General features: G+C 46.4%; 1 protein-coding gene across 4 annotated transcripts in view; it reads left to right on the top strand.

The window, feature by feature from the left end:
• The window catches only part of Ppil6 (peptidylprolyl isomerase like 6), a 31,632-nt gene extending 26,237 nt beyond the window's left edge, over positions 1-5,395 (top strand). For all 4 annotated transcript variants that reach the window (XM_006982778.4, XM_016001349.3, XM_076552406.1 and 1 more), the window contains one exon: positions 5,189-5,395. In XM_006982778.4, coding sequence (XP_006982840.1) covers positions 5,189-5,300 — 112 coding nt within the window. In that variant the 3' untranslated portion in view covers positions 5,301-5,395. The remainder of the gene's footprint in view (positions 1-5,188) is intronic.
• The last annotated feature ends 6,919 nt before the right edge of the window (positions 5,396-12,314 follow it).

Below are 12,314 nucleotides of genomic sequence, written 5' to 3'. Positions count from 1 at the left end.
CCTGTACTCTCCTAATGGCAGTTTCCGTCAGGTTGGAATATCTAAGCAGGATCCCACAGAAATGGAGGTGGAGATGGAGAAAGGTAATAGCAAAATAGGCAACCAGTCTAGTTGGGGTAGATGAACTATGTCTTCCTGCCCAGGTGAGGCTGCTGCTGCTTCCCTGGGTTCTCCTAGCATTTCTGCTTCTGCAAGCCCATGTGTGGTTAGCAAGGCCTGGAGACAAGTTTTCTGCTTATCTGAGGCAAGTCCTCTTTCCGAGTTCTAATTTCTGAAGACAGATGATGCTAGGCATGCTTATCAGCAGACTGCAGAAGTCCGCAGTATGGCCTTGCCCAGTGTCCCTCATGGGGAACAATACAAAAATACAAGCTTGTGTCAGGCGGTGGTGACACATGACTTTAATCCCAGCACTCAGGAGACAGAGGCAGGTGGATCTCTGAGTTTGAGGCCAGCCTGGTCTGCAGATCGAGTTCCAGGGCTACACAGAGAAACCCTGTCTCCAAAAAACAAGCAAACAAGTCTTTGTGCTGGAGAGATGGCTCTGTGGTTAAGAGTACTGGCTCCACAGGACCCAGGTTCAATTCCCAGCACCCACATGGCAGCTTACAACTGTCTATAACTGCAGTTCCAGAGAATCCAACACCCTCACAAATAAATGTGCACATAAAACAAATAAAGTGTGTATTTTTTAAATGCAAGCTTGTAAGATTGCTACCCATGCAGATACATGGCAGAGGCATGGGGGAGTATGTGTTGGGGATGGCGGCAGGAGAATTTCATTTCCAGGGGGTCTTAGGGTGGGAAGGAACTGTGGGAGGCTTTGTAAGAATGTGACCCAGATAGCTAAAGTGAAGTAGAAGTTAGCCAGATAGAGAAAGGGGAAATTACAATTAATCAGTTTGTGAAAGCATAAGGCACTCTTAACTCTGCCCTATGGAACAAGAGAGAAGCATGTCCACAACTGAGCTGGTCTAGCCAGAGTGTGAAGCCCCAGGGAGAACAGAGATAGATAGGCTGGAGAAAGGGTTGGACAAGGACCACTGGGCATAGGTGCCATGCGTGCTTCAGGGTGTGGACTTCTTCCAAAGATGATGAGGAACTACGGGAGCATTTTAAATTGTAAGCAACTTGAGCAGTTCATTAGGAAAGATTTCTGTACAGCTCAAGAGTAAACTGGAAAAGAATTTTAAAAAAGTATAGAGTCCAGTTGGGAAGGTCTAGTCATAATGGGTGTAGATGAGGTTCTGTTTACACTGGCAGAAGCAGCAAGCTGGGATGGGGCGGGCAGATACCAGGGGTACTCAGGTGACATTCGTGGAGCTGGATGTGGAAGGTGGGAGCAGGGGCTGGATCAGTGTTCTACAATGGCACTTTCTGCAAAGATGGAAATCTATAGTCTCCACGGCCCTGCACAGCCGCCGCCAGACACCCACGGCCATTGGACACTTAAAATGTGACCAGCGCAACTAAGGAACATACTTAATTGATTCTGAACGTTTTAGATTTTGAGTGTGTGTGTGTGTGTGTGTGTGTGTGTGTGTGTGTGTGTGTGTGTATGTGTGTGTGTGTGTTAGTGAGAGAGAGAGAGATTGAGATTGAGATTGCATGTGCCCGCTAAGGCCAGAAGGGGCATTGGATCCCTGGAGCTAGAGTTAGAGATGACTGTGAGCCGTCCAGTGAGGGCGCTGAGCTCTGGTTTGCAGAAGAGCAAGCGCTTTTAACCAGTGAATCATCTCTTCACCCCTTGGTTTTAGATACATTTAAAAAATCGCCTGTTTGAGTGGCCTCCACACTGGCAGGTCTATAGTAACTCCCAGGGGTTGAGAACTGGATAAGTGGTTGGTACCATTCACCAAGAGAGACCACAGAAGGAGCATTTCCAAGAGATCAGGTGAGGCCGGCTAAGTTACATTTAAGATTGATACTTACGGGACACTGGGGGAGAGAGATTCAAGCAGGTCAGGTCTGGATGTAAATTTAGAAGCAGTCTGATTGGTAGCTGAGCTGAAGTCAGAACCTAATATCACCACTCTAGAACAGTCTGTGGACTTGGCTTATCTTGTTCCTTTCTGTCTTGCTTCAGTCAGATGAAATCCTGTTCAAAGATCAGGGCCTAGACCCTGGCAGAGGGCTTCTTGGTCCTCTTTGGCACATTGTGGACAACTTGGAGTAGGGACTGGGTCTTGCATAGACTGTACCCTAGCACCACAGTAGAGAAGCGCACATGTAAGAGCCTCAATATGTGTCAGACCTGTTTGGGAAAAGGCCTTATGCCCTCACTAGACAGGTGAGTCTGCGTTCATCTTCCGCTCACATGTACCTCTGATGCTCTTTGTCTTCATCCATTTCCTCTTGCTATAGCCTAGGTAATTGACAGGTGTTTATTTGGGGGCTAGGAGCATGATCTAAGAGCATGGTGCTGGGCATCTGGTGAAGGCCTGCAAGACTGTGTCATAACATGAAGATAACTCAGTCCTGTGAAAGCCATGGACCATTCATGAGGGCAGATTTCCCAATGACCCAATCACCTCTGAAAGCTCCCTCTTAGTAACACCACAGTGGTGGTTCAGCATGAGCTTTAGGGGTGCATTTAAACAGCACCCTGTGTTGGAGCTTCTGATTGGGATGGCAGAATCAAGCCCAGAGGCAGATGAAGAGGATACACACGTGGTCCGTGTTGGCATTGGCCACGCTGTCAAGGTTCATGCACTAGAAATTGCCCCCTCCTCTCAGCCACTGACCTAACCCAAGCATTGGCAGAAGACACTTCTGTGGCTAGGCCTGTCGCTCTGCCATATCCTGATGGGTTTGTTTGGAGTTTTGTTTATTTGTCTTTGTGTATGTGTGTGTTACAAGTGTATGTTAATGTAGGTGTGTGCCTGAGTGTGTTGGTGCATGATGCACATGCATGTGTGTGAACGAGCATGTGGAAGTCAGTGGTCAATGATGTCTTCCTCTGCTTCTCTCCACCATATGTGTTTTAATTTTAATTAAATAAACATCCAGCTAATAGATAATGAGTTTCAGAACATTTCAGAACATGCTTCCTAAGAAAAATTCACCTTAAGTATGGTGATATCGGTAGTTTAAAAGGTAATGTTAATCAGGGGACTGGAGAGACAGCTCAGTGGTTAAGACTGTATTGCTCTTGCAGAGGACTGGAGTTCTACAGACTCTGACTCTAGCTTCAGAGAAACCATGGCTTCCAAGGGCACCTGCACACACGCATGTACACACACCCACCTAGGCAACTAAAGTTAATAAAAAGAAAAGTGGGCGACTTGGGTTTGTCAATGATTCTGAGATCTGATCCCAAAGACATGAGCAATGCAAGAAGTGATAGGTAAATTGGGATGCCAACAAAATAAGAAACTTTCGCATCAAAGGGCAGCATCCAGAAAGTCAAAAGACACCCTACGCCAACAGCATGGGTGTAAACAAAAAACAAACCCTTATCAGGAGTGGGGGGACAGCCTGCTGTGGAGTGCTTGCCCTGTGTGCATGGGTCCCTAGGGTTCAACCCCAGCACCCCAGCAGAACCTTCTGGAAAAGACCTATGTGTGAGATGCGCACCTTACTTGTTGAGACACCGTACTCACTGAACCTGGAGCTCATCAGTTTGCCTTCGTCTGTCTGTCTAAAGAAGTGCTGGGTCTACACCCGTCTCTCCCCGTGAGACCATACCCTAGCACCACAGTAGAGAGGCGCACATGTAAGAGCCTCAATATGTGTCAGACCTGTTTGGGAAAAGGCCTTATGCCCTCACTAGACAGGTGAGTCTGCGTTCATCTTCCACTCACATGTACCTCTGATGCTCTTTGTCTTCATCCATTTCCTCTTGCTATAGCCTAGGTAATTGACAGGTGTTTATTTGGGGGCTAGGAGCATGGTCTAAGAGCATGGTGCTGGGCGTCTGGTGAAGGCCTGCAAGACTGTGTCATAACATGAAGATAACTCACATCACATTCGTGTTCCACGGTGTCTGGCTTCTAGGTGGGCGTTCGGCTTCCTAACCTGGGTCCTCAGGGTTGTGTGCAGCCACTCCAAGTGAGCCATCTGCCCGGCTCCCACGCTGCTGCCTTCTAGCTGAAAACAAGTCTGGCATTGCTCGTCTGGTGTTCTCGCTCATGGCCAGCGAGGGTCTGCAGAGGCCCACCCAGACTAGCAAGGGCTTGAGTGCTTTATTCGTGTACCCAATGGGCAGTGGTTGGGTGCCTAGCATGTGCCAGGCTTTGAGCAAAAGTGTGCCTCTGCCCTCAAGGGAGAACTAGAAGTTAAAAAATGAATGAGTGAATGAATGAATGAATGAATGATCAAATAAAAGACTTCAGAGCCAGAGGGGTGGCTTGGTGGGTAACAGCACTTGCTGCACAAGTCTGGTGACCTGGAACCCATGATGGAAAAAGAGGAGGAGAAGAAAGTTGTCTTCTCACCTGCATACATGCACACCTCTGCACACTTGCACTCACATAGGCCCTCCCCCCCACACACAGAGAGAGAGAGAGAGAGAGAGAGAGAGAGAGAGAGAGAGAGAGAGAGAGAGAGAGAGAGAGAAGTATTAAAACAACAACATTCAACCCCTATAAATACCTCTAATGGTGAGGGGGGACTTAATGTAAGTACAAAGCCCTGAAAACCTTTCCTGAGAAACTGAAGACAGGTGAGAGCTGGTAGGCCAGGAGGTGGCTAGGCCGAGGGAAAGGGCACAGCTATGGCAGGAAGGTAGCACCAGATCCATCAAGCACTGGAGGCCGATCTGCGGGTAGCAGAGCAAGACCTCCCTGGGGCAGTGGGAGGCAGAACAGGGGCCCAGGGCCCAGGGGCCCAGGGGGAGTTCTGGTCCCCATCATCAGATGCTGAGGAAGGGTTCAGAGCGGGGAGGTGACTCCAGGTGTGTAGTTCTGATGGTCCCCTCCTGACTGCAGTGAGGAGGAAGGTTGCCAGGAGGGTGGACGGGTACCAGAGCCAATGCAGAGATGCCGCCTGGAGCTGCAGCAGTGAGCCGCTTCAAGGCGGGAGGGACTGAACAGTGGTGCTGGGCATACATCCGGGCACACCTGGGCACATTTACAGCGGCAGTTAATTTGTAACAGCCTTCGCTGTGGTTGGGTGGGACTCCGTTTGTGAATGTAAACTAAATGTGGAACTTCAAGACTGATCACTTTTTTTATTCCCTCTTATGCAGGCAACTAATCGAAGGAACCGAAGTTCTTAAAGAACTGGAATTAGTTCCAACAGAGAATGAAAGACCAATGCTTCTTTGCAGTATTGCAGACAGTGGAATTCTTTATACCTGATTTTCCCACCAGTCAGATCTTTCTGTGATGGTTTATTACTGTGCATTTGACCAGCTATTTCTATATTTAATTAAATGGTGCTTGATAACATTGGATTCGAAGGCCGTGGCAGATACAATCGTTGGTTCGTATACCAGTCATTGTCTTTCCTCTCCTGCTCCCACCACAGAGACTCTAAGTACAAAATACTCAGTTTCCCAGGCTCCTTTACAGCTGAAAAGGCCATTTGGGAGCACTGTGGCCAGTGGGTCTCGGGAGGACCAGTGATCTTGTTCCCGCTCCTCCATCGTGTCTTGAGTATGGATAGGCTGGGAGCCAAGAGAACTGCTGAGCCAAACCTCACCACCTCCTCTTTCTGGAATTTTTACTACATAAGGCAAGTAGAACTCTGGATTCTCTTCCTGGTTCTATTCCTATTAAGTTGTTGCTTGTGGCCCTGAATGTTATTAACCTAGCAATGTACCTAGTGAGTTTTTAGTCTAAAGCATTTGTAAATGAATTATGCTGTTTGTAACTATATTCCTATCATGATATGCTTGATAAATAACTGACACAATAGAAAAACAATTCAGTGTGAAATTACAGTGCTTACGCATAGCCTGCAGGAAGGACACATGTATTTGGATGTTGTAAACATCATCATGTCTCTGAGCCATTCCAATCATAAGAAAATCGAGAGTTGGGGTTGATCCTTGTGGGTTGGTCCCAGTGAACTGCTGGAGCTCTGTTTTATCAGCTGCTCCATCTGAAGGTCCCTAAGGCTTCATCACTTGTGGGGAAAGCTTTTCAAATATAGACCAGCAGGCCGTGTACTTGACATCCTGAGTCACAGTCCCGAGGAGAGAGAGTCTCAAGATGGAGACGGGAGACTCAATTTAGTTCTGTCTTTCTTAGACAGCTGAGCACCAAGAGATGACAGAATCATCTGACTTCAGCGCCCCTGGTGGCGTCACCATAGCATTGACTCTTACTGGTGATGCTCAGCTCCTCTACTGCCTCTGCCCTTGTGCCTCTCTCAAAGGTGGCTTGTCTTCCAAGGATGATCTCCCCTTAAACCAATTCTGAAAGAGTCAGGCTCTAAACTGATTTGGGGCTTGCGAAAGGTAGGCATTTATTTTTAGATGATTACAGATCCACAGGAAGTTGCAGAAACAGTACAGAGAAGTCTTGTGTACCCTTCACCCAGTTTCCACAGTGTTTCCATCCTATGTAACTATATAGTACAGTATCAAAATAAGCAGCTAACGTTGCTGCAAGTGTGTGATGCCATTGCATCATGGGAAGCTTCGTGTCACATACAATGAAGACCCGCCTCCCCAAAGATCACCCTCAGTCTACCCCTTATTCTCACCCATCCTGTCTTAGTGCTGTATCGCATATACACCAAATACAAAGCTCTAATGGAGTTGAGGAGAAAGAAAAGTGTCCATTCCACATTGTCAACTGACCTGGAGATAGCACAGTGTTAAGAACATGTGCTCTAGAGCTGGACTATGCGGGTTGGAAACCAGGCTCTGCCCTTTCCTACTGCACCAACTTAGGCAAGAACTTCTACGCGCCTTTGTTTCCTAATGTGAAAAACAGCTGGTGTTTTCCAAGGTCAGTAACTAATCTTGTATAAAGAGCCTACAAAGAGGCTTGGCATGCTGTGAGTGCTCAACAGATGGATGCTTTATTTGATATTCAATAAATTACTTATTATAACCTGCAGGATATGGCCTCTGAATGTGTACTCTGTAAATGTTCTCCAAGACTCACCAACAGCCACATCAGATTGGACTCCTTCATCTTCACAGAGCTCTGGGGTAGCTGAGGACCCCAGCTACTCTTTCCTTACTTTGAAATCCCAAAACAGAACCTCACCGTGTAGCCCGGGCTGGCCTTGTGCTCACAATCGTTCTGCCTCGGCCTTCCAAGTCCTGAGATTATAGGCGTGTACTACCATATCTGAAGAGCTAAGCCCTGGCTTTTCTGTGAAGCCCGCAGACCCTCTCTGTGGGACCTGAGCCAGTCCTCAGGCCACTTTTGGTGTTATCACAAAAGGGAACAGGGCTTGCTACCAAGACTTCCCAACCATCGAGACAACCAAACTGAAGCTCCCACGTTTTCCAAGGATCCTGGTTAAAACACATGACCAGCATTGGTGATGCGGTAACAGAGGTCAGGTTTTACTAGTAGGAAAACTGCATCAATGGCCTTACACATTTTATCTGACACTGTGAAAGAGCTAGTATATTCACTGGGTACAAGAAACTCATCCAGTATGGGGCGTAGTGGTCCACACCTGTAATTCCAGCACTGGGGAGGTGGAGGCAGAAGATCGGCCAGCATGGGGTAAATAGTTTTCAAGTCCAGCCTAGGTTACTCGGCGAGTTCAGACCAGCCTGGGATACATGAGAATCTGCCATAAAAAGATTCCTATTTCCTTTAGCAGCAATGAAGGTAGAGTTCTACCAGTCTTCAGAGAGAGCACGTTCATGACCCTTTGCTCTCTTCTGCAGAAACTTTCATTTCAAATGTATATGTGCAGTGCTTCTGAGGATCACCACTTAAAGGTATATATGTTGATACTTCCATTCCGGAGGTAGAGGGAAAAGGGTCAGAAGTTCAAGACTACACTGCGCTACACAGTAGTTTGAGACCACCAGAGACTACTTGAGACCCTGTCTAAAATAAAATTTAAAAAAATCTATCAAATAATAAGAATAAAAAGGGCATTTGCCCCAACTATAAACAGTTACTGATTATGATTACTTGGTAGTGAATGAATGGCCCATCAACATCAAGATTCAAGATTCTTGAATGTTTACATTTTATGGGTATTTTAAGTTAAACACGTTTGTTCTAGACTCACCTTTCCTACAATGGTGATAGTTAACCTCCGGCTGACCTCATTTGTACTAATCATAGAAATAAGAAAGCCACCGTCCATCTCCTGGTCCTAAGATTTCCACGATTCTCTGAGTAAACCTGCAAACCCAACAGCAGCACACTGCTGTATTGGGACTTCACTTTCTTTAGTACAATAGGACTACATCTATTCCATGGTTTGAGGACTGAGAAGCAAGTGAAGAGATTTCTCATGATGCCTGGCATGACAGATACCCAATAAAAACTCGGGACTGTCTTCCTATAAAACCAATTCAGTGATGGTGCATCATCATTTCAAGAGGCATTAAGACCTCGTCATACTGTGTTACCACATGATGCCATATGAATGTCTCAGTCAGTCAAACAAGCTAATTCAAAGGTTTCTTCTCCCATGCTGACTGGTACTCTCTCCTTAGAGACCATACTGTTATTCCCTACCTTCCCAGAATGGAATCACCACCGTTTACACAGGCAAATCTTAAGCTCCCCCATCAGACTTCACACATCATACAAATATAGGTAATAAACTGGACTACAATAATGTACAACATAAATCACAAAGCTGTTCATTAGGGTTTTGTTACTGCACTAAATCACAGCTTCTCTTACTTTAGCGTGTAACAGGATGCTATCTGGCTGTGTTCTAGCTGAAAATAGTACTCCAGGAGAGACCAGAGGAAGCATTGTGGATTTCTCTGTCCACAGGGACATCATAGCTTATGCAGAACATCAGAAAGCTTCCCAGGGCATTACCTCAGCACACGTACTATCCCTAAGGAACAAGTCAAAAGAAGATACCCATTTCTTAAATTAAGAGGTGATGTAGAGAGCTCTAACAAACCCAGAGATAGGCAGAAGAGAAATACAAATCTCCAAGCTGGATGTGTGGTCCATACCTGAGATCCTAGCACTCAGGAGGATGAGTTTCAGCCTGGGATATATAAGTTTAAGACCAGCCTGGGCTATGTAGGAAAAGGGGAAGAAGTCAAACCTCACAGGTACTGGCCGAAGGAGAAGCTGGCTGCGTCCTGTGGCTCTTGTGCCTCCAGTTTTGTGTTGTTTGTATCACAATCTTACATTTGTAAAATCAAAACATGTCTTACTGTAGTTTTGTAGGTGAGTTACTATTCATTGTGGCAGTTCAGGACAGATGAGTTCTGTGCACGGGGTAGTATAATGCAGCCTTCTCAAATGCATAATATACACGTGTACATATCTTCTGGGGACCTTGTGAAAATCAAGTTCTGATTACATTCTGAACAAAACCCTAAGTCTCATAAACCCTATCTGCTCATGGACCACTCTCAAAAGCAAGAGTAAGATGGGAGGTTTCTATCAGAATTGTAGGTTAGAAACACTTGGGGAACGTCTGAAAATCTGATGCCGAGGCCCTTCTGACCCATTATGTCAGTCCCTAGACATCTTTTTGTTTAATGCTCCAATGTGCAATAAAGCTGAGAACTCAAGCACAGTGCTCCCTCTTGAATCAAAGCCCTGGGACTAATATCAGTGAAACATCTACAAAGTGGAGGAGACCCTCCAAGTACGTCTCTGGTATGTTATCAGTCCTAGCCATACATACTATCAAGCTAAGATTCAAAATCTGAAAGATGATTGGTCAAGTGTTGCTGGATCCTAACAGCTCCCTCTGGGTAGGGGGTGAGAAGGCACAGCATCAATGGCTCAGACACTGGGAGTCAGTTGAAGGCAAATGATGAACTCATTTATCTAATAATGGGGAAGGCCTTATATACCCTCCTCCCAGCACCCAGTCTGTGTCACAATCTGGTGGCATTACTTGGTCATCCCTCATTGGCTGGGCACCTCCAGGAACTCTAACATTAATCAGGAACTCTGACAGCGCCTGCTGCTAGGCCCTCAGGCAGACCCCAGGTTGGCTCATAAGGAAGTACATTATGTGCATGCCTTGGCAACTGGTCTGAGCCAATTTCCTCGACCCTATGGGCCTGTCCTACTACAGTCAAAAACACTTGCTGCTTTTCCAGAGGACCTGAGTTCAGTTCCTAGTGCTTATGTTGAGCGGCTCACAACGTCCTGTAACTCCAACTCCAGGGCACCTGATGCCCTCACCTGGCCTCCAGAGACACCTACATACACATGCACACATACCCCCAACCCAACACATAATTTAAAAATTCTTTAAAGATCAGAAATTATTAATGTCATTAATCTTATTTAGAGTCTTTTGCTGGTTTTTGCTGTTGTTACTTTGCATGTTAGGTAAATGTTCTACCCTAGAGCTCCACCTCTAGCTCATTACAGCCCCCCTACTGAAAGTTGTATCTGTGCTAAAATTGTGCCGTGGGGGCCTGAGAGATGGCTCAGTGGTCAAGAGCTCTTGCTTCTGTTGCAGAGGACTGTCACCCACGTGACAACTCAAAAAACCCTCTGTAACTCCAGTTCCAGGGGACCTGCCACCCTCTGCTGGCCTCCCTGGAAAGCAGCTACACGTGTGGTATGCATATATGCAGGTGAACACTCATACACATAAGAAGAACAAATCTTTTTAAAAATTAAAGCCAAGGCTGGCTCAGAAGGTAAAGGCACCATGGCACATTTGCATGTGGACCCACACAAACATAAAATAAATAAATGCAATAAAATACTGCATTACAGAATGCAGCCCTTGCAAATGTAATTTAAAAAACACTGTATTATAGATTCTAGTCCTAGCTTCTCACCCATACCCTCCTGTGCATGTAACTCCCTGGTCCATAGCTAGAGAAGTTCTATTTCCTGGGAGCTACTTGTAGTACCCGCCTCCTGAGCTTAGACACAGCTATTTTTGGCAAGGGTGGACAACTGACCCAAATGAACCAGTTTGCTCATTTCTCCAGCCTTTTCTAAAAAGTAAAAATAATTTAGTGCCTTCTCTAAAGCCCAGCTTCATGACTGCAGTAGGGAATAAGCTGATGAGCACCCTCCGTTTCCCGAGTCCACGATCTAGTAAGAAAGACAAATCGCAAATAAAAGGTGGTACATGCTTTGCTACAGATAAGCACAGCGGAGCACCTGTGGGCTGGGGGACAGGAAGCAGGAGTCCTGGAGGACTTTTAGGGAGAACTTTCTGGAGGGAGTGCATCTTAGCCTGGGAGAAGGGAGAATTGATGCCCAGATGCCAGAAGGGTTGAGTGGTCTAGACAGAACCCTATCAGGATGGTCCAGATGAAAAAGAAACATCAGGGAGGACTGGCAGCCAGGAGCTCCCCTACAGAGGTCTGCTGCTGGTTCAGAGGAGGTTGGTAGCTATGACGGTTAAGTGTCAGCTTGATGCAATCTAGAGTTACTGGGAACTCTCAGGGAGGGACTGTCTGGACAAGGCTGGCCTGCGTTTGTTTCGTGTTCACTGGAATGGGAAGACCCTCCCATCGTGGGCAGCACCATCCCCTGGGCTTGGGAATTCATTCTCTCTCAACTATGGGTAAGACTGACTGCTTCAAGATCCTGCTTCCTAGATTTCTCAGCAATGAAGGACTGTGATGTGGAATTGTAAGCTGAATAAATCCTCTCCACCTTAATGTTTCTTTCGTCGGGATATTTTATCACAGCAACAGGAAATGAGACTAGGTCAGCAATGGGCAGGTTGGGAAATGTTAGGTCAGTTGAGTGCTCTCTTCCAGGAAGTGTAAAAGGAAATGCTAGGCAACAAATGTGGTTAGCGGTCAGGCCTAGGGCTGGCAGGAGTGTGTGGGATTGGGTCCTGAAATGTTCTAGCAAGCCATGTTGACATGCCAAGAATTCTTCCTTTTAAGTTCAAGGCTCACAGACTTTTGGCTTCCCACCTGAAAGATGTATAGCCTACTCCTACATTGAATCACACTAACACCAGCCATGAAGAGGATTCTGTTCCTCACTGTCCGGAAGTGGAGGCGAACTCCTGGTTCTCAAAGACCCACTGGGTACTTGTTATTCTTCCAGCTTTTGCGTAGAGTGTCGGTCTGTTAGTTTGGGGAAAGTGTTTAGAGAAACGATTTTCTTTTGTTTAAAAATATTAGGGGGAGCTCAGGCTGCAGCAGATTCACGAGAGCTACACACAGTTCTGTTGCTCGGGAGAGAAGAACAATGACAATCTGTAATCTTAATTGCAGACCGGGTATCTAAAAGGAAACCACCTGAGGGATG

Source organism: Peromyscus maniculatus, chromosome 16 (genome assembly GCF_049852395.1).
Source record: "Peromyscus maniculatus bairdii isolate BWxNUB_F1_BW_parent chromosome 16, HU_Pman_BW_mat_3.1, whole genome shotgun sequence".
Taxonomy (NCBI): domain Eukaryota; kingdom Metazoa; phylum Chordata; class Mammalia; order Rodentia; family Cricetidae; genus Peromyscus; species Peromyscus maniculatus.
This window is presented reverse-complemented; position numbering and strand designations above follow the sequence as displayed.